Source organism: Haliotis asinina, chromosome 10, assembly GCF_037392515.1.
Source record: "Haliotis asinina isolate JCU_RB_2024 chromosome 10, JCU_Hal_asi_v2, whole genome shotgun sequence".
Classification (NCBI taxonomy): Eukaryota; Metazoa; Mollusca; class Gastropoda; order Lepetellida; family Haliotidae; genus Haliotis; species Haliotis asinina.
Genome location: NC_090289.1, coordinates 8,386,148 through 8,411,922, shown reverse-complemented (window position 1 = coordinate 8,411,922; position 25,775 = coordinate 8,386,148). Strand labels below are relative to the sequence as shown.

Sequence of the window (25,775 nt, the reverse complement as noted above, 5' to 3'; positions counted from 1 at the left end):
TTCAAATTAACATCTACACTTCTTAGGTCTAGCTTGAATCTGGATTCTTCAACGGCCTTCGGTAATTGTGTCAAATTTGTCAAATCAGAGGTTCTTTGAAGGTAAGTGGGACAAAATATGTTCTTATAAGTTCTCAAGAACCTCATCTCATAGTTTTGTTAGTGAGCGCACTGTGTGTTGTGTTGATGCTGTTCAAAAGTGGACGCGAAAATACGCAGTTGCAAGTGAAAGACTGACTTTTCAGCCCGATCTATAAAGGTATGCTTTCTGTCCAAACTGGGATTGCCACCATGAGAGTTCCAGGCATCAATAAGCCAATGACATACGACATCTGTGTGTAGAGCATGTCACAATGAATATGTTTACAATAACATTAGTCAGATGGTGTTGAACCTTATCTGTAAACGTAATTCACGTTAACAGGCGTTGAAGCGAAAGCGTCACTTGCGGGGCGATAAGCCTCGATTCGCCTTATTTAAGAGGTTAGCGGTTGCGTGGGCGTATGGAATGTTTAATCGCCACACTGCAAACAGTTGGGTGGTACTTTCGTCGATGACGACCCTCCCCGACTGTCAAGACTTTGATATAAAGAGCTAATAAATAGTCTACACATTTCGACTTTCATTTAATCACCGCAGAGATTTGTATAAAGCTTTTGGGATGAACTATACCCGGCGACAGATTAACAGAGAAAATTGTGTGTGAGAAACGTTAACACGCAAAGATACAAGCTGCGCATGGGTAAGTAAATTGTCGTGTTTCTAGAGTACTTTTTAAACATCTTTACTTTATATAATTATATTTAAGCAATCTGCATAAACTGAACTTAACCTATTGCTCTTTGCTTCTCTATTTAACTTGTTAGTAGATCTATGAAAATGCATAATAATTATAATTCACAGCTTTTATTCAACTTTTTCTGCCCTTTATGTATTTGCGATATTATTTCCCTATCTTATATGCTAAATTTAGTTCGAGTTTCTGAGAGCGATAAAACTGACGCCATGTCCAAAAGGTACATATATAACATTAACAAGTACTTACATCCACTATGATTTAATGATAACCTTTTTCGCAAACTTTGGGATGGTAAATTAGGAACTAGTGAGGCATTCCAAAGACAATGTTCTATAGACATGTCAATACCAAGGACTGAATAGAATTCTCATCATAGGGCAAGTAATAGTCTCCAAATACAGGAACGGACAAAATAAACTCACACCGCCACATATGAATAGCTTACTAGAGGACTTATAATGATGATTAAAAGGAGGTTTTGATCTGGAGTGGTGAGGTGGAACTGATTCTCTAAATCTACTTTCTTGTTCAAACTTGCCATTTGTACACAAGGTCTAAAAGCAGGCATTCCCCAGTGTGAACTCATTCTATGTGTGTTTAAAGCAGTCAACTGTGGGAGTCATTTATATCTTCAAGTTCAGTTTGCAGACAAGTATGTATGCAGTACTGGAATCAAACCCGTTTGTCCGGAAATGTTAGATCTTTCGTTTGTCGAGCATACCCATACCGAGCGAAGTACACTGTGAGTGAATGAATAATGTTTTACCATCATTTCCCCAATATCAGGGCACGGTTTCACACATGCAGTACAACGCAAACAGTGCATTGGAACCTTCAAGGTCTTGCCATGTCCTTGGTGAATGAAAAATGTTCGATCACAGGCAGTTTCCAATGAAAACATTGGCGCGAGCCAACAACGCTCTATCATTCCCGTCCACTCAGATATCCAACCAAGTTTGACAATTCGTGTTTCCATGCATTTGTGTTCTGAAGCAATGATTGACCGTCCAACTATTTAAGAACAGGGCCATTGTGAAAGTACAAAAGTCATTATAAATATTATCAAAACAATGAACAGAGGAGTGCAATCCTTTGTACTGGAATATATTTTTACAATTCCCCCTCGCACGCTTTGTTTCAAAAAGGATCATCAATCAACTCTATTATTGATCTCCCCCGAATGTTGTCGCTCCTGGATGAATGTTAGCATTAGGTATTTGACTATATGGCAGCAACCTCACATTGTCATGGGTATAAAAGAGTGACGGAACAAAGTCTTTTCATAGTGATTCATAAACACTTGTTTATTATATACGTGTGGTCGGGTCGGAATTGTAGAATGAACTACGGATAATGGAAAGGATTTTGTTGTTTTTAATGTAAAAATAACATCAGTTTTTAGCTTGAGGTATACACAGTATCACGCCTCCTCCTTCCTTAACATACAATGTGAAGAGGCATGAAACGTTTTATGGATGACAAGTTGTTTGTATCTAACGGTTTCAGTGCACAATGTCATTTTCATCAGTGATGAAAAGTGTCAAAGGTAGCCGTGGAACGGTTAAAAAAACAAAACAGAAAAGTCTTTGAGAATTCTTTGAACGCTCATAGCCGGTGTTTTTTTCCACCTTTTAAAGTCCCACCAACGACTTGATACAATTTTAGCGCAAATAGATTTTTCAGGTATTAGTCGCGACATTTTGTGTATGTGCCTGAACTTTGGTGTGTGTTCATGTGTATAGAGCTCAAGTCACAAGTCATTTGACGTTCAGCAACGTTGGGTGCGAGAGTCCTTGAATGTGTGAGCAGCAGCTCGTTTAGCAGGTTTACTTCAGAGGGTTTCTAGTCCTGCCCCACAAGTGCATGTGATCTCACCTTAAGCTTTGTTGAAAATTGCCTCTGTTCACCCAGCAGAAAATGGGTACCCGATAGGATAAGCCATATGACTAGAAACCTTCTTGGCAGCTTGAGATATCCGAGCTAATAATAATCAGATTTGAGCAACCTCAACGAATGGGAAAAATAGCACATAACAAATGCATTATTATTATAATTACTTTCTGCAAATTTGGCATGCTTGAGTTACTGGCATTCGTGAATTAATAATATATTCGTATTCTCTGAATTGGAAAAAAACCACAACATTTACAAGGTGCACAACATTAAAACCTACTCCTATTATTTCTATTTTTCATCTGGTTTGTCATTGCAAGAAGATTTGTGTCCATGCGTTTTGTCATATGGTTATATGTGTATATTGTATCATTTCTTTTTCAATGTTTTATCGCCTTTTACACAGCAGTATGTTCATATGTTTCATGCAAACTATCGGCGATGGGAATAAGGCACTTATACACAGTTACACGTTGCTGTCTCTTTTATAAAATGAGCAGATATCTGTGCAAGTAAAACCTCAGTCATACACCAGCATGCTGTAGGTACGTATGAACATAACTTAGTGAGATGAACGAACGCCTGAAACAAGGATTTTCAGTTGTATATCCACAGAACGCTCCTCGTTGTTCACCACACCAACTTCTGAATGTCACTCAAAGAAAACATTTCAGCTTTATCACTTTTCATCAGATGAAAGTAGGTTTAAGAGTGTATGATGAGAATAGTGCCTGATGTCATTTCGAAAGAGCCGAGATACATTCACCTTTTAACATTTGATATTATCACCTTTTGCTAGTGATTCATAAGCACATGTTTAGGATAAAGTCGAAATCGTACAACAGATGCTGATGTATTCACCAATTCATTATCATTATGGTAAAAGGAATTCTCCTTGAATTCTTATCCTGGAAAATCGATTATTGAATCTGAAAACTAATTACATTACATCGATGTATAATATTGACATTAAACGACTGAAATCCTACAGGACATAAAATGCCTGGTGGCCTTTGAACGAATACTAAAGTAACTCATAGACTTCATTATTAGCTTCTGACAGCTAAGCAGACAAGGAACTGAACACAAGGGTGTTGTGTCTGGTATTTAAAGCCATCTGCAATGCAAGTAACACTAACGGGAAATCTCTGATGGTAAAGTCATGTACAATGCAACTAACACTAACGGAAATCGGTGATCAGTAAAGTCAACATCAACGGAAATCGGTGATCGGTAAAGTTATCTGCAATGCAACTAACAGTAATACGCAACGGAACAAGAGGCGGACAGTCCGACTTTGTGACACAGTTTCTCGCATGATTAAGTACAATTATGTGTGTTTTACTTAATGCTAAACATATGACAGTTGCATAGTTGCCATTAGAATGCAATACTTTAAATGGGTATTGCTGACTGAGGACTTTCACAAAATACATAAACAGCACCAGTAAAATATTAAAAACATCAGTTCGCAAGAAACGTGAATTACCCGTGACCATCCGGGTTAGAACGGGTTTTCAGCAACTCATGCATGTCTTGAGACACTAATAACGGGATCACGTGGTGGGGATCAATGACTTTGTTGACATATGACCACGTACTCCGATTGCTTGGGTCGATGCTTCTGAAGCTGATCACCGGATTGTCTGGTCCTCGATTATTTATAGACCGCTGCCATCTAGCTGGACCGTTTCTGAGGGCATCTTTTAAAAACACCAAAAACAAGCCCCCCGCCCCGCCCCCTCTTTCCCTACCCCCCCCTTCCCCACCATCCCAAACCGTTAAATGTTACCATATTATAATTATAATTATGAAATGTGCGTGATTTAATTGAACATGACGCAATTACTAGGATTAATTCTGCCTAAGTGCCAAGGGCATCAGGAATATTAAGTAATTAAAAGGGTTTTATATTCATGAAATACAGCAGTTTTTCATCAGTGTTAAAAATGTAACGTCGATCATTCCATATTGGTCGGCATTTCACTGATGTATTTATTCTGCTGATCATTTTTAAAGGACTTTCTGTTGTCAAATATCTCAGCTTTTTCGACAGTAAGGTAACCTAGTGGTTGATGCATTGTCTCGTCACGGCTCAGGGCCGGTTCGATTCCCTTCATGTGTAAAAATCCCATTTCGGGTATCTGACGCCTTTGATACAGCAAAAAGCGTCGTAAATCCATTATCACCCTCTCACACACTTAGTCGTATATTGTTTGGTACTAATTCTTCTTTTACAACAACTCAGTGGCATTATTTTTGATACATCAATCTAAAAAGAGTCACAACCCTTGTTATACTGTGTTGTTGAGAGGTGTTGTTTTGACTCTCTGAATATTTATGTACAGACCTAAATGTGAAAAAGATGACGCGGTTTCTAGCTCATTTGGGAAAATCGCTGGAACAGAATTGGTTATTTGCTGCCAATCTGGCAGTAATCCCATTCGCGTAAAGATCAGCAAGGCGGACATCGCTTTTAACAAGGATTCCAGGTTTGAACAACTGTCCAGATAGATATATAACTGTATCAACGGCCACCGAAAGGAGTGGAGTTGATACTGAAGGTCATTGAGTTGGATAATGGTGTGCATAGCTGAAAAATAACAATTTCGAAATAATGGAAATTGGACCTTCCCGGTGTTGCTTAGATTCAAGAAAATCCTCCAGTTTCTTGAATTTCACAAGGTAATAATTCACTTGTCGCAAATACTTTCGTGGAAATCAGCCAAGCACCATAGTTTCGAAGTTATAGTGACTGTCATAGACACGAAGATTTCGAAACTACGCACGTGTCTGCCGACCAAGACTAACAATGAATACACACACACACACACACACACACACACACACACACACACACACACACACACACACACACACACACAGAGGTATGTATGTATGTATGTATGTGTGTGTGTGTGTGTGTGTGTATTGTTAATATTTGGCAATAGTTGAGAAAATATTGAATCAGTTACATAGAGCATAACATTGTTGAGCATCTATGTATTTCTAAAACTATAACACACAAGAAAGTAAGAAGTACATGGAAAAAGGTCACCTCATGCGAGCTTATGTAACAAAACATATGTTTCATAGGAGTAGGAATCATATTTGAAGACACGCATTCAGCATTGTTTAACGTGCACTTGCCGATGGCATAAGCGCTATTGATCCAAGAAATCCCTGTAGGTGTCATATCACTCTTCGATGCTACTTTGTTGAAGTGATCTTGGAAAGACTCTACCGCTATAACAATTTAAAAAGCCATGTATATGGCGGTTTCGTTGCTATTTAAATCACAATATCCTTACTTGGTTGTAATAGATAATTGTCAATCTTTGAAACAAGGATTTAGTTGTACATTTTCTGGATCCAATAAGGCAGCTCTATTTGGAATCCAACGCAAAAAGGAATGGATATATCTTCAGATTTTAGATCAAGGCGAAGTTTAAAGTTCTGATGCATGGTTTGTGGAAATTTCTGTAATTGATCAAGAAATGTATCGATGCCTTCAGATAATTCGATTGTCTGTCCTGTATATCTGGAAACAGACAATCTTAAGCTTCTGAGTACATCTATTTTCAGTAGATACATTGTATTCATGGATTCATCCCGAAGCAACAAAATAGGTTAGGATCATTTATAATTTAGGGTATCGTCTTGAAAATACCTTCCATTTTAGGTTTCTGGTCTTCTGTTCGAAAGACGTAAAGTATTGTATTGACTTTAAGACACCCGACAACGCTCCTTAACCTTACATTTAAATGCATATATTTAATTTAAAAAGTAGTTCCTGGGTGAACATTCTTATTGAAAAGTAAATAATGATATGGTATACCAAGTATATAGGAAAATATCAGCAAGTGAACAAGATATATCTACCACGACATTACAACATACCTGTGCCCTCACATCTACATACAAAAAATAATGAAAAATGGATATTGCTAAGTTTGACATCTCGTGGACATAAGGCAGGACTCGTTTGTTCTATCGCTGTATTTTCCTTTCCAGTTTGTACATTCTGCCAATGACGTCATCACATAGTTCACATACTGCTGAAATGACGTGGCAAACCATTTGCAAATACGTGAGAATCTCTAAAAGCACTCGATTGTACGCTTCCGTCAAAATCATGAGCATGTATTAACGAAAGACATTAAACAAGCTCATGTCATTTTAGCCTATTTTAGTATACCCTGCAAAGACTTCAATAAGAATTTAAATGTTGTGATATGAAATCATGGAAGACTGCTTAGTGAAAATAAGTTATTGAGGACTACACAATAAATTGTCCAAAAGAAGAGCTCCATAAAGCCCACGTATTTCTTTTCGAAAATGGCAGCGTCAAGAACCAAGATATTATATTTGCCATTACATCCACGTGACATTGTCATGCACATGAATACAGTATTGTTTCTTTCCTCAGGGACTGTATTTAAAGCTTTTAGATGGATGATGCATTCTTTGAAATAATCCTAGCGTTCAAACAAAGGATGGAATAGAGGACTTAAAAATTTAATAGACACATTTGGGAACATTTCTGAAGAGACCAGTACAAAACATCACAATGCACCAACCATTTTAAAATGATGTTTGCAATTGACTCTTCGATTTTGGAATAGAAGTTGCCTTCATGTTGATTATGTCTGAATGACGATGTATTGAATATTTTTTAGCCATTGTTGCTGCCAGATTACATTGGCGAGGTTTGAAATATACAATGAAATGCCAAAGGGTTTTCTTCCAAAGTTTGCTGAAATTCATTTTGTAGTCATTCTGTCGAACAAATTTACATATAAGTGTTTGTTTCACATTTTTCTCAACGTCAGATAACACGGCCTGTCAGGTTCTCATGATGTCTATTGCTATTGCTCATTGGATTGTCTGGTCCAACCTCATCTTTTTACACACGGCTAGACTATAGTTAGAATATTGCTAGGTGCGGTATGATGGCACTAAAACTTCAGGGGGTGATAGAACCCCTTCTGTAGCCGCCGCAGCAGCAGCAACTCTATCAAACAATCTTCCACACTCTCCATCGACCCCCTACCCCCACCCCCCACCCAACCCCCGACACACACACCCGACGAGTCCCAGTCATGTAAAACTGACAAACCTGGACACAAGATCGGTACCAACCGCGATCCGAACCCACGATACAGGATTCGGACAAACACGAGAGATGCAAATTTGCAGAAAAAAAATGAATTACTTGTTAACACGTTGATTTTTTATGTCCACTCCTACGTAGAAGTATGTGAGATGCATTGTGAAAGTATGTTTAACGGATGTTCCACTTGTTGCTCGAATGCTCGACATCTTTAGTATGAGACTGGCTTCCAGCCGAAGTAATGTAATGTAGAGTGAATTAAATTAAATCCCGAAAGTGTGACTCTATTGTCGGTTCATTTCATAGCCATTCACCTCTTCACACGATTACCTATATAAGAAATCGCATCTATTTTGACTTGACGAAATCTGTTTCCTATTTCCTGCCTGTGTGTTGGTTCATGTGCGTGCATATACTAGAATATTCTTCTTAAAATGTAGTAGATAATGAGGTATAAATGTAAATATGAAGCATTCGAATAAAGATAATTGGTGACGAGAACAACCAAAAATATCCAATAGTATGTAGATGCCGCGCGCTGCCACCAACTAAGACGCCATACCTCGGAACTTGGCAATGTTCTACAACAGGACGAGGATAGTCTCCCTCAAATCGCATTTGAGAGATGCATACGATGAATGCTTTGTTAAAAGTATTAGTGTTTGCCAAGGTTTGTGAGTGCGGTGTAAAAGTAAACTCACTGACTCACTCTTGCTCAGATCTAACTTTTGTGTATCGAGTTGTTACATGACGTATCTAACGAATCACATAACGGTGATGAGAAGGACAATTGTACGTCACGTCTTGGTTACTGAATATCATTTCTAAACCGGATCTTCGAGGGCCTATTGGTAATGACTAACTGAGTGAGTGAGTTTGGTTTTACGCTGGCGGGGAACACCACAAATGGACATCACACATTGCACCCATGTGAGGATTTCGAACCCGGGTCTTCGGCCTGACGTATCGAAGATGTAGTATTGCAAAGAATTATTGTTGAACGAAAAACACATCAGCGGAGGTATAACACGTGAGCTCTCGGTTACCTTAACAAATGTCATGACAGAGATAGGGTAGTTATTGTCCAGAGCTATTTTGAAACGTTTGAAGATGTCAATTTATATATAATATCAAATGATTTAATTTCCATCTCCATTCGAGAATGTCACAATGAAATGGCTTCTTTCATGGAGTGAACTCCAAATTAAATTTCAACCATTTTTCTTCATATTCACATGTACTTCAAACGTTTGTGTTTTTCTGGTTTCCACTGTGAGCTTAACGCTTCCTCGATTTCTAATGAAGACTATTTGTTGTTGGCAACCACCTCTTTTGACTGTTTCACCTGTGAAATGTTGTTTCTTTCACATGAGCAAATGTAAGGCCTGAAATGTTTTCCCCAGGGCAATATATTAATGAGATAAATAGTTCACTGTTGCCGCCGTGAAAGAAACAGATGCCGGTCAAACTTGCGAATATGTCAAGACTTGCGAGTAAGTCAAGACACTGGTGGTTGAGGCTGTGGTTTAACGCGACATTTAAGAGCACCTCAGATGGATCACGACGGGTAGGTTTGATCACCCTTGTCTGATGTAGACTTTAGACCTGTACTGTGTACCAACCTTTCGTGAAACCCATGAGAAAAGTCATAACAAACCAAGAAACATATTAAAGACTAAGCGCTTAGGGATGCAAAGATGTTTCACTGAATACACCTTTGACACCTTCCTGAAGCGTGGTTCTAAACGGCGGGGCAGTGGTTAAATCGTTCTCTCGTCACACCGAAGACTCGGGTTCGATCCGCCACAATGGTTGGAAAATATTTCTGGAATAGTGCTAAAAGTGGCCTTAAACCATACCCACTCATTCAAAGACTTCTTGCAAGGCTTAGGAACACAAATATGTTCTCTGAATACTGAATACTTAGGTGCAATGGACCTTTTGGCTCCCTAGGCCCAAATGTTGGTTCCAACTCATTCAAAGATTGGTTCATTCATTCAAAGACTTCCTGCAAGGCTTAGGAACACAAATATGTTCTCTGAATACTGAATACTTAGGTGCAATTGACCTTTTGGCTCCCTAGGCCCAAATGTTGGTTCCAACTCATTCAAAGATTGGTTCACTCATTCAAAGATTTCCTGCAAGGCTTAGGAACACAAATATGTTCTCTGAATACTGAATACTTAGGTGCAATGGACCTTTTGGCTCCCTAGGCCCAAATGTTGGTTCCAACTCATTCAAAGATTGGTTCACTCATTCAAAGACTTCCTGCAAGGCTTAGGAACACAAATATGTTCTCTGAATACTGAATACTTAGGTGCAATTGACCTTTTGGCTCCCTAGGCCCAAATGTTGGTTCCAACTCATTCAAAGATTGGTTCACTCATTCAAAGACTTCCTGCAAGGCTTAGGAACACAAATATGTTCTCTGAATACTGAATACTTAGGTGCAATGGACCTTTTGGCTCCCTAGGCCCAAATGTTGGTTCCAACTCATTCAAAGATTGGTTCACTCATTCAAAGACTTCCTGCAAGGCTTAGGAATGTTCTCTGAATACTGAATACTTAGGTGCAATGGACCTTTTGGCTCCCTAGGCCCAAATGTTGGTTCCAACTCATTCAAAGATTGGTTCACTCATTCAAAGATTTCCTGCAAGGCTTAGGAACACAAATATGTTCTCAGAATATAGAATACTTAGGTGCATTTGACCTCTTGGTTCCCTAGGCCCAAATGTTGGTTCTCAACACACAAAAAGCCAACCTCAGAGGCATCTGTGATCAAATCTAATTCAGGCAAACCAATTGTTAATGGTATTTGCATCAGTTTACACTGTCTTTTGGCTGATTTATAGCTCGATACGCCTTAAAGCTTGCGCTAAAGTTACATTTATGCAGATAGTCAAAATGTCCAACAGTCTGTTCAGTGCAAGCAATCTTGAGACAACTATGAACATCCGAACGTATTGCAAACATATTTAGTTGCTCTCATCTGTATTTCAGTGACATTCCTATCGATTAAAATATTGAACAAGAAATTTTAAATAGATATGCAGTAAATCTCTAAAGCGCATTTAGAATGCATAAGAAAAGCAAATTTTATGGCTGTCAACTTCTTTATTCTGAAAAACACGAAGTTTTGGTGTGTATGCGTGTTCCTACGTGTGATGACTTTTGGGAGTGTATGGTAGCTCCTTTATATTATTCACAATATAGAAGCTGGCATCCATAAATCTTGCTTGTCTTAAATATTCATCACTAATCAAGATAAACTGTATATATGCATTGAATAGACGTAGATAGAACACAATACCTTAAGTCTAACCCGATCAGTCAGGTGACCTAATCAATTAATGTCCTATCAGCAATGAACGTCATGCTGTTAGGGTATGTCTGCTTTTATCCAATTAATATTTATCGACTTTTACGAATCCACATATGAGCATACACGCATGACCATTGCCTTCAACCACCCATAACGTATTGGAGCTTAGCGACTCTTTAATTGTATGCTCCATTTCTATATATAATGCTATTGATTCATTGAGCATTTGAAAATATGTAACAATGAAGTTTCTGTAACAGGTCGAGAACAATATATAGGGTTCAACTGTCCACACCATGTTTGGATCAAACACTAAAATCAATTGTTTCTTTTTTTCATCTCAGACCGTAACTGACATTGTGCTCGTGAAAATCTTCATCCTTCGACATCCCAGAAGTTTAATGACGGAGCTGAAAATCCTGGAAAAGTATTCCTTGGGATAATCTGCTATCGAGTAAATACAAGCACGATAGTGTGGGAAGGGAATAGATCACCGCCAAGCGACGCTATCGTACAGGTCCATTTGTCAGTAGGAGACTCAAGTTAGTGCTAGACGGTTTGACTGGGTAAAGCAATGTCGCCCAATGGTTATAGATCAACTTACGCAGTGCCTTTGGTCTCAATGAACAACTTACTTACACCAATAGTGCCTTCTTCGTCGCTTCGTGGATTCACGGTTGGTACTCATTTTATATATCTATCACTTAAACACTTCTTGATTTTGTTCACCCACACAGTTCATGTGAAATGCGAAAGAAATTAGTCACTTGTATGCTCATGCTCTTGTTTCATCTTGACTGTCTAGACCGATTATTGACAGCAATATTAGTTGCCGTGTGGTTATTCCACAGGTGTCAATGGACAATAGGCACTGGGAGTAATTGTTTACTTTCCCGAACTGAAATAATGTATCAACGCTATAGAAACTTGACAGTATTTAAAATTGTTATTTTACGGTATTTTATTTTATTGTATTTCATTTATTTATCATTATTTTGTATGTGTGAGAGAATATGCGTGTGTGCGTGCTTGCTTGCGTGCGTGCGTGCGTGTGTGCGTGTGTGTGATTCGAAATGATCTTAAAGTTATATTTTGGATATGTTCAACTCACCTGTCAAATGGACATCTTTAATTTTTTTCTTTAAGTCACATGAAAATATTGTAGGAGGATATTACCTAAATATAACCTCACTCCTTCGCTAATTAAAACTAACAGTATTGATAAGTTAGTTAGTTTTAAGGTCAAGTTTTCAAAAGAACCCACCGAATGGGTACGGTTTCATTGTGTTACTGGTAGTTTAATATCCGGCTCAAAACACAATAAGCTACAATTACCAAGCAATTACCATTGCTGTCGTGAGCCTACCTACAATCTAACGTTCTGTTGTTCACTTTAAGATGCTACATAGGTTTACCCCTTTGTTATTTGATTGCACTGAACCTTTTTGTCTTCTTTTGTATACCCCAGAGCTTCATTTTCTAATTATACTTGGTATTAGCACCTGAACGTGGTGCAGGGTTGGCAAATTAACCGTCTAACGTCTTTAAAAAAATGACAACGGAGTTTTGAATAGTGTGCAATACTAAAGTAAAATTGAAAGAAATCGAAACATGAACCACACGCAAATCATGATCAAATAGATCCCGAGACATAAATAACATACCATATCAAGTTTATTTTTCTCGTCATGCTATCTTAATATCATTATCATGTCAGATCTCAAAACGTTTTCGTTAAAGCTATCGATGCCTTTGTGAGATGTGTCGTCATCTGTGAGAAGGCGCGATCCCTTGGTATCACTGGTACCTGTCTTACGTTAGAACATCCGCATCTCAGGTGAACCATCTGATAACCCTACAGGCAAATCGTTCAAGGAAATACTAGACTTGGTTTCAAAGACATCAGTATTTAGGTACTGCCAAGCAATAATCACAAATATACCATATGTTACATTAGAGCTCTTTGCTAAAAGTGTGTATTCATATTTAGTGAAGAGCGTTGAACTACTTTAAACGTATTTCAGTGACCTAAAGTTGTCATTTTAAGAGCAAATTTATATAACTAATTATTTTATCATCTGACAAAGAGTCAAATATGCTGGTTTGTCGCATGAATGGGTACTAATACTCATTCAATTCAGAATGAAAAGATGGAAAGGTTGACATACTGAATCCAAATTCTTCGTGAAGGCCCCACTGATTCAATACCAAGCACAACCAAGTACCAAGAGACACTGTTGCACCAACAGGCTCATGATTATTCAATTCTAGCAATTTGATAGAGGTAATCGACTATCCACTGCATTGTTCATTATAAGGATAATGAAATGTCACATTTACTCCATGACGTCTTTAAACAGTATGAAATCTTCGGTGACGTCTTTTCACACAATGCTTGAACCATGGGTTGTCGACGTGGCTTTAGTTGTTCAGATGTACTCAGTTTCAACAAATGATAATACTTGTTATACACTGGCATTGATTGCTGAACGCTTTAAACCATGCAAAACCCGGATGATCAGGTGATGATCATATAGTCTAGATGATCATAGTGTCTATGAGCGGTACGCATAGTATATAGAAGTACAGATTCCAATGAGCTATTAAACCATGCAAATAACTCTACAGGTTACCATTTGATACAAGATGAAGCTAAAACACTCCCACAGGGCACTGTCTTCCAGAAATATTAAGTTTCGTTGAAATGAGCATGTTGTATATGATTCATACAGTGAGTCACTTTGGCTCCATCAATTCCATTTAGATGTAGGCAACTATATCGTTATCAGAATCGGGTTCAAAGCAATTATATATTGGCAAATAGCCTAACAGTATTTGTCATAAGAGGATAAACACATAAAACTATATGAAAGCATTGATAAATTAAATGTTTATTCAAATGTCTAAAATAGCTGTTGTACGGGGATGGATGTTTTTTTCAATAGAGTCCTGGGGTAATGTAGGACTCTTTCCTATATGTTAACAAATACACTTGACATGTTTAATCGTTGCAGATGTAATCCTTGGTTTATAGTATGAATTCATCCATTAAATCTATTTCCTTTTTAATGGTTCTTTTCATGTAAAGTAGGGAATTGTGAGTAGTCTGGTGGTTAAAGCGTTCGCTCGTCACGCCGAAGATACTGGTTCGATTCCCCACATGGACACAATGTGTGAAGCCTATTCCTGGTGTCCATCGGATATTGCTGGAATATACCTAAAGGAAGCGTAAAACTAAACTCACTCCCTCAATTATGTAAGCAACAGGTTTACTGCTGCAAAGTATTTAAGTCACATGAAATGAGAAAAAACTGTCAGGCACAGATACATTATTGCCCAGGAATACAGGTAAAACGACCTCTTTGTGAGTTCTGATTAAAGTAATAATTCTTGAGCAAACGAACTCTTTGTGCCAGAGGCAAAATCGTCGACAGTACAATGTCTGATATTGGATTCAGTCTGTCGTCAACTTTTACTATACGCGGAGTAAACAGTATTTTAATCCCATTATGGCATCTGAGACTGAAGAAGGCATTGGGCCTTTAGGGTCTAATACGCTTACCAATTGATGAACGCTTGAACATAGTGCTACCGGTGTGATGAACACATCTGAAACCAATACTCAAGCAAAGCTAACACTTATTGATATAACTGCAATAAAAGATCAAAGCACCGACACAAACTCCCTTATTAAGCAAATTCTCTATAGGTTTGAACTCCCCATATCCTCATGTACAACAAAAATTCCAAATGTCAATGTGTACGTATTACATGCTTAATTATACATTAATGTGGATGGTTTTCATTTGTCGATTACAACTGGTTATTCCTGTGCCAGGATATAATTATAAACATCCCAGTAGCTTCATTTTACAACATCTTTCTCGACTTCCTCTCAAGACAAAGGTTCAAGAGACTTTAAAGAATCGCTGTAATTTACCTTCGTAATACCTTGGTTGTATTCTGTTATAGATGAATATGAATATTTCCTTCCTGTGGAATTATATAACAAAGCTTTAGAATGGGATTGGATCCCATAAATTAAATTAATCCTTTAGAATGTCGCTGCGAAATCGATATTACACAAATAAGTTATTAATTTAATTTCATCCATAGATGTGACTTAAAAAAACACACACTTTCTTACATTTTCGCAAAACAGACTGTGTGCGACCATCTTCATGACGCCATGGTATATCAATCAGATTTACTCGCTATGAAACTGGGCCTAGAGTTTCGAAGCTACTCCTAGCAGTAGTCGTAAGTGACATACGTTAACATTGAGTTACGACATTCTTAGCTCTAAGAGAGCTTCGAAAAGGTCTTTTTAATAGAAACATGATGTAGCACTGAAGTCAACACGTTCAACCCTGTTAAAAAAACAATGCCACAATCTGAGAGCAGTACAGGCTTTTCCATGAGTCCCAAACATCACATTCACTGAAAAACTGTCAAACAAAACCAGAACTAGGGAGTCAACGAAATCCTATTTATAGGCCCCTTTTGAGATTCTTCTCCTGGACTGAATGACATAAATGTAACGTGGAAAGCACGATATGCTTCTGAACAAGCGCTAGACTTACTAATCAGGGTAAAATGATCCAAACAGTTCTTAGAGCTTCCATAGGACACTTGATTCCAAAAGCCTTGAAACAGATACGTGCAAGAAACTATTATTAAACTATTATTAAATTACGATGATGTGAAATTCAGCTGTATCCTAACTACAGAAGTGTAATACAATGACAAACACGTTCAAAAATTCATTACACAACAGTAACAAGTGAATGAGTACTATCAACGTCATTTAATGATTAGTCCTGAATATGGCACCTAAGTAGGTCACAGTCCTCCGCGAGACCGTAATACTTCCGGTCAACAGCAATGTACCCTTGGTCCGGTCTAGTAAAGTCTAATTCTTGAATACTCGCTTCTTTGCGTAGCCGTCAGTTTGCCGGAATGACACGAGGAGTTACGAATGATTTTGTCGTAAATATGGTACCAGAAATAAGCTGTGCCCCGTCTCGCACGTCGCAAGTTGGCAGTGGGACCCGGGAACCAGGAGAAGCGCCTCGCGAGATTTACAGACCCTCTATCTGTCGAAACAAATTGAATCCAATGAGAGTTAATGGCAAATTAATGACGACATTTTGGAATGTATGTATCACTGACAAAAATACCACTCATACCAGTAATTACAGTAAGGAGTATTTGAGGGACGCATCGCTATGTCACTCATGCGATGAAGATATTTCTAAAGTTTATTCATCCGTGAAAAAAAAAATGTTTTGATTGACACCCATTGCTAATGTACGTTTTGTGGGTTACTAAGAGACGTGTGATCGCCTTTCAGTGAACACCTGGTGATGCAAAAGATTCTGCTTTTAGGAGTTATTTCTTTTGATTTCAGAAATAATTTTGTCACTCTTGTCGTAATTAGTATATCCTTCAAGTACTTATATGCTCTTCCAAACAAGTAGGGGAACCTGAACCTTGCAGTCTGGTAGAAAGAAAACCCATTGAGGAACATTACAACGATATTCATCTTGTGTATACAGCATCATTTCACGGTATCACCACAAGCAAACACAATGCATGGGAAGCACGTACACAACGTGGGAGCCTCCTGCACGTGCATGGGGCGTCATTATGAATCTTGACGTTTTTCAGGCAGGTTGATAGATCACTGTAGACCATTTTTCCCATAATTTTCTTGCACCTGTTCATGGTCGGATCTTTCAAGGTCAAATCACACACTACTGACTGAAAATTGTAAACCTGAAATTTTCATGTCATACTCCAGTCACCTAACAAGGGGGATAACTGAACGAACATCTTTGCTTGGAATGAAATCCATGTGGTGACATCCATTATTATTGTATCAGCATTGATTCAATCCCATATGTCTCCCAATTTCGACAACCGTACATTGAAAGTACAGTCCTACATTTTTAGGTGTATATGTCAAGGGAAATACTGAATGCGTGACAAAAGGTATTTCGAGAAGGGATTTTCAGTACTAACAGAAGTATATTATCCAGAGAGGATCACACGTATCCACAGAGGTATATCATCGAGTGATGATCGCAAATATTAACAGAAGTATATTACCCAGAGATGATCACAAGTATTCACAGAGGTATATCATCGAGAGATGATCGCAAATATTAACAGAAGTATATTACCCAGAGAGGATCACAAGTATCACAGAGGTATATCATCGAGAGATGATCGCAAATATTAACAGAAGTATATTATCCAGAGGCACTGATGTTAAGTACTGATAGAAGTACATTACAAGGTTGTATAACAGAGGTTTATTACCGAGAGTTGACACCAGATATTTGCAAAAGTATATCACAGAGAGTCGATCGTCAAATATTTTCAGATGTGAATCATTCAGTGGTGGTATCAAATATTTACAGATTGCTGAAGTATATCATTTAAATGTGCAGTAAGATACTGTGTATCATTCACAAGTGATATAAACTATTTACAGATGTATATCATTCTAATGTGGTATAAAATATTTACAGAATTATATCGTTCACTGGTGGTATACAGATGTGCATTATTCAGAGGTTGTATCGAATATTTACGGAAGAATATCATTCAAAGATGGTATAATGTACTTACAAATGTGTATTATTGAGAGCTGGTATCGAATATTAAAAAAATACCACTACATAAGAAAAAAGAAAAGAGGTATAAAGTACCTACATAAGTGTATTATTTAGTGGTGATATCGAATATTTACAGAAGAATATTCAAAAGAGGTACATGTATAAAGTACCTACATATGTGCATTATTCAGAGATGGTATCGAATATATCAATAAGTAAAAATTTAAAAGTTTTCAAATCTAAATTTTCCTACGTTGTTTATAATGTCGACAACCGACACACATTTGTTTCTGTAAGTAATGTCTCACTGGTCATCAGACGTCTGGGTTTGAATCTAGAAAACAATCTCTAAAGAAACCAACCGACTTCAGGGTTGTGATTATTGCTTCGCTTAAGTTGATGTTGATGACTTCTACCATGCTGCTTTTCACCAACCGGATATGTGAACCCGGCACAACTGAACCCTGAAGATGACGTTTTAGTATGCTGAATATTATTCGAGGGGTGTCTGCTTGTCTTTTCTGTGTTTCCTATCACTCAGGGTCAATTGCTCTGCCGACGTGAAAAAAAAGATAATTTTCTTGTATGTCATTCAATTTTCAAAGCCCTGAGGCTTTTTACCTTTTACTCATACAATAACTAGGTCCCCCTGATCTTTCTTGCAAAAGAAACGCAAGTTGAAAAAAAGCCACAGTTGCGTTTCTTTTGCTCTTCACTATATATTCACTGCAAACATGTTTCCAAAGTAAAGCAAGTGAGACATATGAAAACGGATGGCGGGAGGTAGCAAACTGATATTACCTGACTACATGTCAGTGAAATTTTCAACCACATCAATACCTCTTTAATAGTATTTAATATTTTAAGAATTCAGTTTCATTCTCTGAACATGACCAACCCCCACTGTTTTGCCCTTGGGCTTCCATATCATTTATTACCTACCATCAGCTGAAAGAAACATTGTCACGACGCTTCAGAAATGTTTCACTCCAAACATATCACAATTTAGGTCCTTTAATAGGGACTTCCTAAAGAGTTTAGCATTGGAGTAACATTCAGTTCAGTCTTCTGGTTCGTTACACCAAGAATATCCGCATTATCCGCCCCATTGCAATCGCAAATATCGTTCTGGCCTCAGGTACTTTTGTTGAAGAATGTTCGATAAGTTCATCGCTTCAGTGACACTAATCTTAGGTTTCTTCACCACCGAGACCAGCAGTCGACGTCTTTCAGTTCCGCTGCATTCTGTCGTAACAGAAATGGTTCGTCAAAACTACCGGTTTCATCCACAAACTGGGCTATGGTAGATGCGTATTTCTATGTTGAATGCAAATGTTGCAAATTAAAATATCATATTTGCTCGGATAGGTTGTGTGGGAGCTTGATTTGCTTAAAAGAACAAGGCAGATTGCTACTTTTAGGCTTGATTCTTCTCATATTTCGTCTATTGAGACTCCAGTTGATAGGGACGTCTTCCTGCAAGGGCAGGTAACTCATGTAAGCACTTAATTTCCCTAGTTTTACACGCCCTTTTCTTGTGTTCCTGTCACGTATCTTCCCGCTACGATGGCTCGCCATGAAACATCTCGTTAACAATGTTGCGTCGCATGGCAGTGCGTGGTTGACAAAATCATTCTCACATACATTCTGGGATATTTTCTGGTGGTCAGATTCGCTGAGTTGGTTGAAACATGCCGTTGGCTGCCAATTGCGCAGATCGATGCTCATGCTGTTGATCATTGGATTGTCTGGTCCAGACTCGATTAGTAACTTTTCGACGCCATATTGCTACGAGCGGCGTAAAACTAATTCATTCACTCTCTGATTTACTCTCTCACGACAATTAAATGCTGTTGAGAAATGGCAACCACAATTGCTGGTTTCACCAGTGGTTAAACGAAGAAGAACGCCACAGTAAGAAAATATTCCGTAAGATCATTCAAAGATGGTGATAGGTTTCATAAAGGATTATATAGACCTGAAACATTGTAAACTTAAAAAGTTAAGATTAGAAGTGCTTGTCAAATACAGCCGTTAGATATCATATGGAAATTCATGCTGCAGGATATGGAATATCTTAGGCTGTATAAAAACTGTTAAATGTTTCGCGGGCACATTCTTGTTCAAAAGGGCGGTAGGACATTTTTTTAAAAAAAATGATAGAAAAAAGGTGACGAGAGAGGAACACATATTTTTCTCTCTGAAATACAGCTTTGGAACTTTAGCTCGTGTAAATGAGTGGTAGAATCAGTCACACTAGTTCTTACAAACACTCATTCTTATAGTGGACACATGGACGCGGCCAAGTCAATATTATTTGTTTTAAATGGCAGTAAAACATTGTTACGCGCACAAGTAAAAGTGACGCGCCGATGCCCGAGAAACATTTCATTTTTTTGTTCAGCCTTAGATATCAATTATTTGAAATTTCACCCTCCCTGAAACCTGTAATTTGTCACCAACACTTCCACTTTAACCAGTGTGTTTCATGTCACAGCCAGGGGAGTTTCTTGGGGTTTTATTGCATCAGTAAAATCGATGTCCTGGATCTCCAGTAACGTTTGTTTAAGGATGACCGTACAAAACATTAACATACGATCATCTCACGTCATAATGTTTTCCTGGGCCTTAGTTTTCGAAGCAGTTTTCGTGCTAAGATAGTTATTAACAACTGCTTGCTCAAAGCAATTAAGATTAACTTACGACTATCTTAGCGTTAAGAGAGCTGCGCACATCACGGCCCTGTATCATTTTCGACAGCAGGGTAGCCTGATGATTAAAGCGTCCGCCCATTACGCTGAAAACCCGGGTTCGATTTCCTTTTTCAGGTCCCTTCACCCCCATATCGCTGGAATATTGCTAAAAGCGACGTAAAACCATTTTCACTCCTGCAAGATTTCCTGCAAGACTTAAAAACGCAACGATGTGCCCAGCGATGTCCCATGGTACCTCTGAACGGAAGGGTAGCCTAGTGGTTAAAGCGCTCGCTCTTCATTTTGGTTCGATTAATCATATGGATAAATTTGTGAATCCAATTTTGGTGTCATATTACCAAATAGTACTGAAAATGACGTAAATCCATATCCACTCAGTGACTATTCCGGCCATATTATCAGGTGGTGGGGTAGCCTAGTAGTTAAAGCGTTCCCTCGTCGCATCGGAGACCTGGGTTCGATTCTCCACGTGCGTGGGACACATTGTGGAGTCCTCACATTGATATTGATGGAATATTGATGGAATATTGATGGAATAAGTGGCGTAGAACTACAACCACATCTACACGCATAATGAATTCTCGTTGTTAACCATTCTTCTTTTGTTGCAGGGGATGCCTACAAAGCACGTGCATGGTGTGCAGCAAGTGTTTCTCCTCATAACGACATGCATGATCCTTCTGCTGTTGGCCGTCCCAACTTCCGGTTTTTGTGATGAGAGATGCGAAAAGGCTAATCCAAACTTACACAGAATTAAAGGAATTTGGTCCAACTCATTCAGGAGGCAAAGTGAGTAAAACGCAAATGCGTCAACCTTTACCGTTAACGCTTTTTCAGGAAAATGACGGTGGTCTGTAAATAAGCAAGTTGATTGGTTTGTTGTTTAATGCCGCATTCGGCAATATCCCAGCTATATATCCCAGCGGTCCGTAAATACTCGAGGTCCATAAATACTAGATAGTCCAGTGACAGATATCATGAGCATCGATTTACGCAATTGAGATTCACTGACAAGAATCAAACAAGTTAGCGAGCCTGACCACGAGCGGATGTCGTCAGTCATCTCTGCCAACCAGCGTGGGAAGAGGAAGATCAATTCCAATCCGGATCAGTAACATTAGAACTGTCACAGACATCGTACTGACCGTTAACTTCTACATAATTACCCATTTCCGAGTGCCTAGTATAAGCCATTCTGCTATGATAATTGCACTGGACACATGCGTCGAAAAAGCTCCGTTTCAGTAGTGACGTCACCACCACCCCGTGACGTCATGTTTCTGTATGACTAAGCTTGTATGCAATATCTGTTGATCATGACCTCCGATTATGTGTCATAAAAGAATGGCAATATTACACCGTTGGTGATCGAGGATGGCATTTCGAGTAACCAACTGGCGTCAATAAAAAGTCTCAGACTGCCTCTCAAATCAGTTTGTGATATCCACCAACTACTCATAATTCGTAGCTGGGATACCAGTTCATTTGATTTTATTGAACTAACACACTGAATTTGTGTTTCTTGCAGCATTAAACTTTAACGAATTTATCCAGTTCTTGATATCTGCATCCGGGAACAATCAGCGGTTATCTCCCCTTAGAGACAATCTGGTTCGAATGATTAGAGAGTACACGGACTGTGTCATGGCGTGTGAACACGCCTTCAGCAAGCGAAGTAACACACACAGCAACTTAAAAAGCCGAAAGTCGCAACTCTGTAAGTGTTTAATTATTTCAGTTCTGCTTCTTGCGCTCTGCCAAACTTAATGTCCAAAAATATTAAGCGACTTGACGTTTAGATTTATTCTTGAGAGTATCAGCACCAACTCACTAAAACACAATTGTTTTGATCTCGTTCCGATTGAACAACACCTGACCTCAGGTCCTGACGAAACCGCCTCCTTATGCGAAAATGGCGTTCGAAATTCCAGCAGTTTTGAACACAGAATGCCAGTGCAAAAGAATACCAAGTCTTGCCTATCCTCAGAAGCAAATTTCCCATTTCCCAGATCAATGAAAATCGGTAATTATACCAGGTGTTAGTGAAAGGGCAAGCACGTCCTGCCATAAAGTTGAGGCACAATTAGATCGAAGTCAAAAATATGTTCAGCGGTTACTCGAATCCAGTATTAGGGTGAGTGAGTTTAATTTCACATCTACATGACATCTATTTATATGATTTCCTTTTTTTATTGCAGGTAACGTTCTTTTCCGTGCTCAAAAACAGGCTCAAACCGTCATTTCCAAACACATCTACAAGCACTGTTTCTCTAGAGTGCCGTAGATAACCGTCTCCAGGAATTAAACATGGCTCAGAAACCAACCAACAGTGCAAGCCCCACAATGCCGAGGACCATGGCCAACATCATTATGCAATGCAAATACCTATCAAGCTGTTACCTCGAGACAAATAAGAAGATCAAAACTGTCCAACGCGGTTGTTGTCCTGATTTTCGTTCCACAAAGCGGCCTTAGTGTTGTGTCAGTCTTCAGTCGCTGCTACCGAATGGAAATCGATGCACTAAGATCGGTTTGTGGAAACGGGCCTGACCATGCGGCTTATTGTTAACGTTTACGACTCTGTCTCTTTGTGGCTTGTTGATGACAAATCAATCTAGAACCGTCAACCGTATGGTTCTCTGCCACTATGTCACTGAGTTATTAATGCAACTGATCAAGATAAAAGTTAAAATTTCAGTCATGGCTCATTCAGTACATAGGAATAAAACAATCCAAATACCCGTTACGTTCATACTCTGATCTTGGCCATATAATTCCATCCTTGGTTAAAAACATTTCTCTAATCTAGAAGTATGTTTCAACATTCACCCACATGAAAATCAATCATTTCAGCATTAATTTTTCAAACGGATATTAAAAAAAAGTACAATAGTTTGCTGTGCTTAAATGTTGTTTCCAAATCAGAAACTCAAAGGGATTCTGTTTCATATCCCGTTCATAGGCATAAACATGAAAATCTGAGACCCCAATGCACCTTGATTTATGTACATGAACAAAAACTAATCTCTCCTTGTTTTCCGATTTGGCAACATTTGGCAACATCATGCATTTCCCATGTTAAGGCTACAGTTGAGGTAGCCTGCTGTTTACATACCACTGCAATCTGCTGTAAAGATGAATGGGCAACAATATTTCAGATTCAAGAACAGCTTTATGGTTAGAGGAGTCGCAATTAAAGCCATCTGGTATTGCCATAAGAATCATTCAGTCCAGTAAGGACGATATTCAATGGGATCATTATTAACGTTATATTAATACCTCAACCAAAATTGAATGTTTGGACTACGTGAATAAAAAATAAATTACAGGAAATTACCCTTGGACCTTCTGAGTACTGCAAATCCTCTCTTTAGTCAGCGTTGGGCAGTTGTTTTGGGAAACATCATTAAGTCATGTCCTAATCTCTTACACGTCATTGTTGTTTGGATTCGCGTGTTATTGTTAGAAATGCGCATAAGAATAATGGCTAATACTGATACATGACAATGACAACCAGATATATTCTCGAAGAAAGGGACCCCCCTCACTATAAGCAGGCGTGTATAAGAGTAAGAAATATTAATTTCACCATGTGCTAAGATACCGTATGACTAAAATTTCCTGTTGGTCGTTAAGGGTTTATATACTGTTGGATGGCAACCAGACGTATTCTCGAAGGAAAGGACTACCCTCACTGTAAGTAGACTTGTATAAGAGCAAGAAATGTTAATTTCACCATGTGCTAAGATACCGTATGACTAAAATTTCCTGTTGGTCGTTAAGGGTTTATATACTGTTGGATGGCAACCAGACGTATTCTCGAAGGAAAGGACTACCCTCACTGTAAGTAGACTTGTATAAGAGCAAGAAATGTTAATTTCACCATGTGCTAAGATACCGTATGACTAAAATTTCCTGTTGGTCGTTAAGGGTTTATATACTGTTGGATGGCAACCAGACGTATTCTCGAAGGAAAGGACTACCCTCACTGTAAGTAGACTTGTATAAGAGCAAGAAATGTTAATTTCACCATGTGCTAAGATACAGTATCACTAAAATTTCCTGTTGGTCGTTAAGGGTTTATATACTGCTGCATGACAACCAGACATATTCTTAAAGGAAAGAGGCTACCCTCACTGTAAGTAGACTTGTATAAGAGCAAGAGATATTAATTCCAGGATGTGCTAAGATACAGTGTGCTTGTATTTTCCTGTTGGTCGTTAAGGATTTATATGGATGTGATGAATGACCATTGGTGTTGATTTCTTCTTCCTTTATGACCATTACAAAACACGTGTTTGATAATTAAGGGATAATTAGGGCTCGTTATGAGAGCATCAGGTGTCTTTGAAGAAAACGTGTCATACTTGAATTTCTTTCTTTAGAAATCCAACAACTCTCTTCTAAAACATCCTTCAAACTATTCTGAGTATTTGTAATGAACTGTTCATGAGAAACAAAGGCTGTTAAATAGACACGTGAGCATGTTACGAGTAACATCATTAGGACTAGAATGCTATAATCTGTTTGAGAAGCATTGATTAATCGGATTATATTTTGCAGTTCTGAACACTTTTCAGGTAGGATGGAAAATATTTATGTGATAATAGGATGCTGATCGTATGTTTTTATCAGAGATGTTCTATACGTTCAGACAAAGAGGTTAATCGCATTTCTGATTTTTTAACAGATGGTTCAAGTTTCAACTGTAGACAAAAGTGCAAAATGATGAATCTGTACGATGGTAAATATTGTACAAACTTGTGATTGTTCTGTTTTCCTTTATCACATCCAGAGCGTGGAACTATGTTCGTGGATATCTCTGGTGTCTAGTGGTTACAGCCTCTGCCAAAATAGTGCCAGGTTGGATACTCGATCTGCGGTCAAAACGACGTCAATGGATGGTACTTGTCCTTACCCTACCTGCATGTGGCATTGATTACTATGTACATGAACTGAGTGAGTGAGTGAGTTTAGTTTTACGCCGCACTCAGCAATATTCCAGCTGAGTCGAGTCTGGACCAGACTATCCTACGATCAGCGGCATGAACTCCGATCTACCAATTGGGATACAATGACATGTGTCAACCACGTTTGCGAGCATGATCACCGGATCCCTTAATCGCTTCTTACGACTAGCATGGGTTGCTGAAAATCAGTTCTTATATTGATTTTCAGTGTTCATCACTCATTGTATCCACATCAAGAACATAAGGAGAAGGCTACCCCCAAGGAATACTGTAGAGAACGGCAGCATATACTCACATGTGTTAAACTAATATTAGCACGAGAGAAAATAACTAATATTCTCT

The 25,775-nt window shown here is 38.5% G+C and overlaps 1 protein-coding gene across 1 annotated transcript; it reads left to right on the top strand.

Annotated features, from left to right (window-relative positions):
• Positions 1-616: 616 nt before the first annotated feature.
• On the top strand, positions 617-25,227 carry LOC137299177 (uncharacterized). The gene is made up of 5 exons (XM_067831738.1): positions 617-741; positions 11,471-11,802; positions 21,075-21,252; positions 21,992-22,180; positions 22,662-25,227. Exons 2-5 carry the CDS (start codon positions 11,701-11,703, stop codon positions 22,745-22,747), a joined length of 555 nt encoding a protein of 184 aa, XP_067687839.1. The 5' UTR covers positions 617-741; positions 11,471-11,700; the 3' UTR covers positions 22,748-25,227.
• Positions 25,228-25,775: the final 548 nt, after the last annotated feature.

Coding starts and splice junctions, on each gene's coding strand:
- LOC137299177 (XM_067831738.1), top strand. CDS start 11,701: ATGTCGCCCAATGGTTATAGATCAACTTACGCAGTGCCTTTGGTCTCA. Junction 11,803..21,074: donor CGTCGCTTCGTGGATTCACG/GTTGGTACTCAT, acceptor CTTTTGTTGCAG/GGGATGCCTACAAAGCACGT. Junction 21,253..21,991: donor CAACTCATTCAGGAGGCAAA/GTGAGTAAAACG, acceptor TGTTTCTTGCAG/CATTAAACTTTAACGAATTT.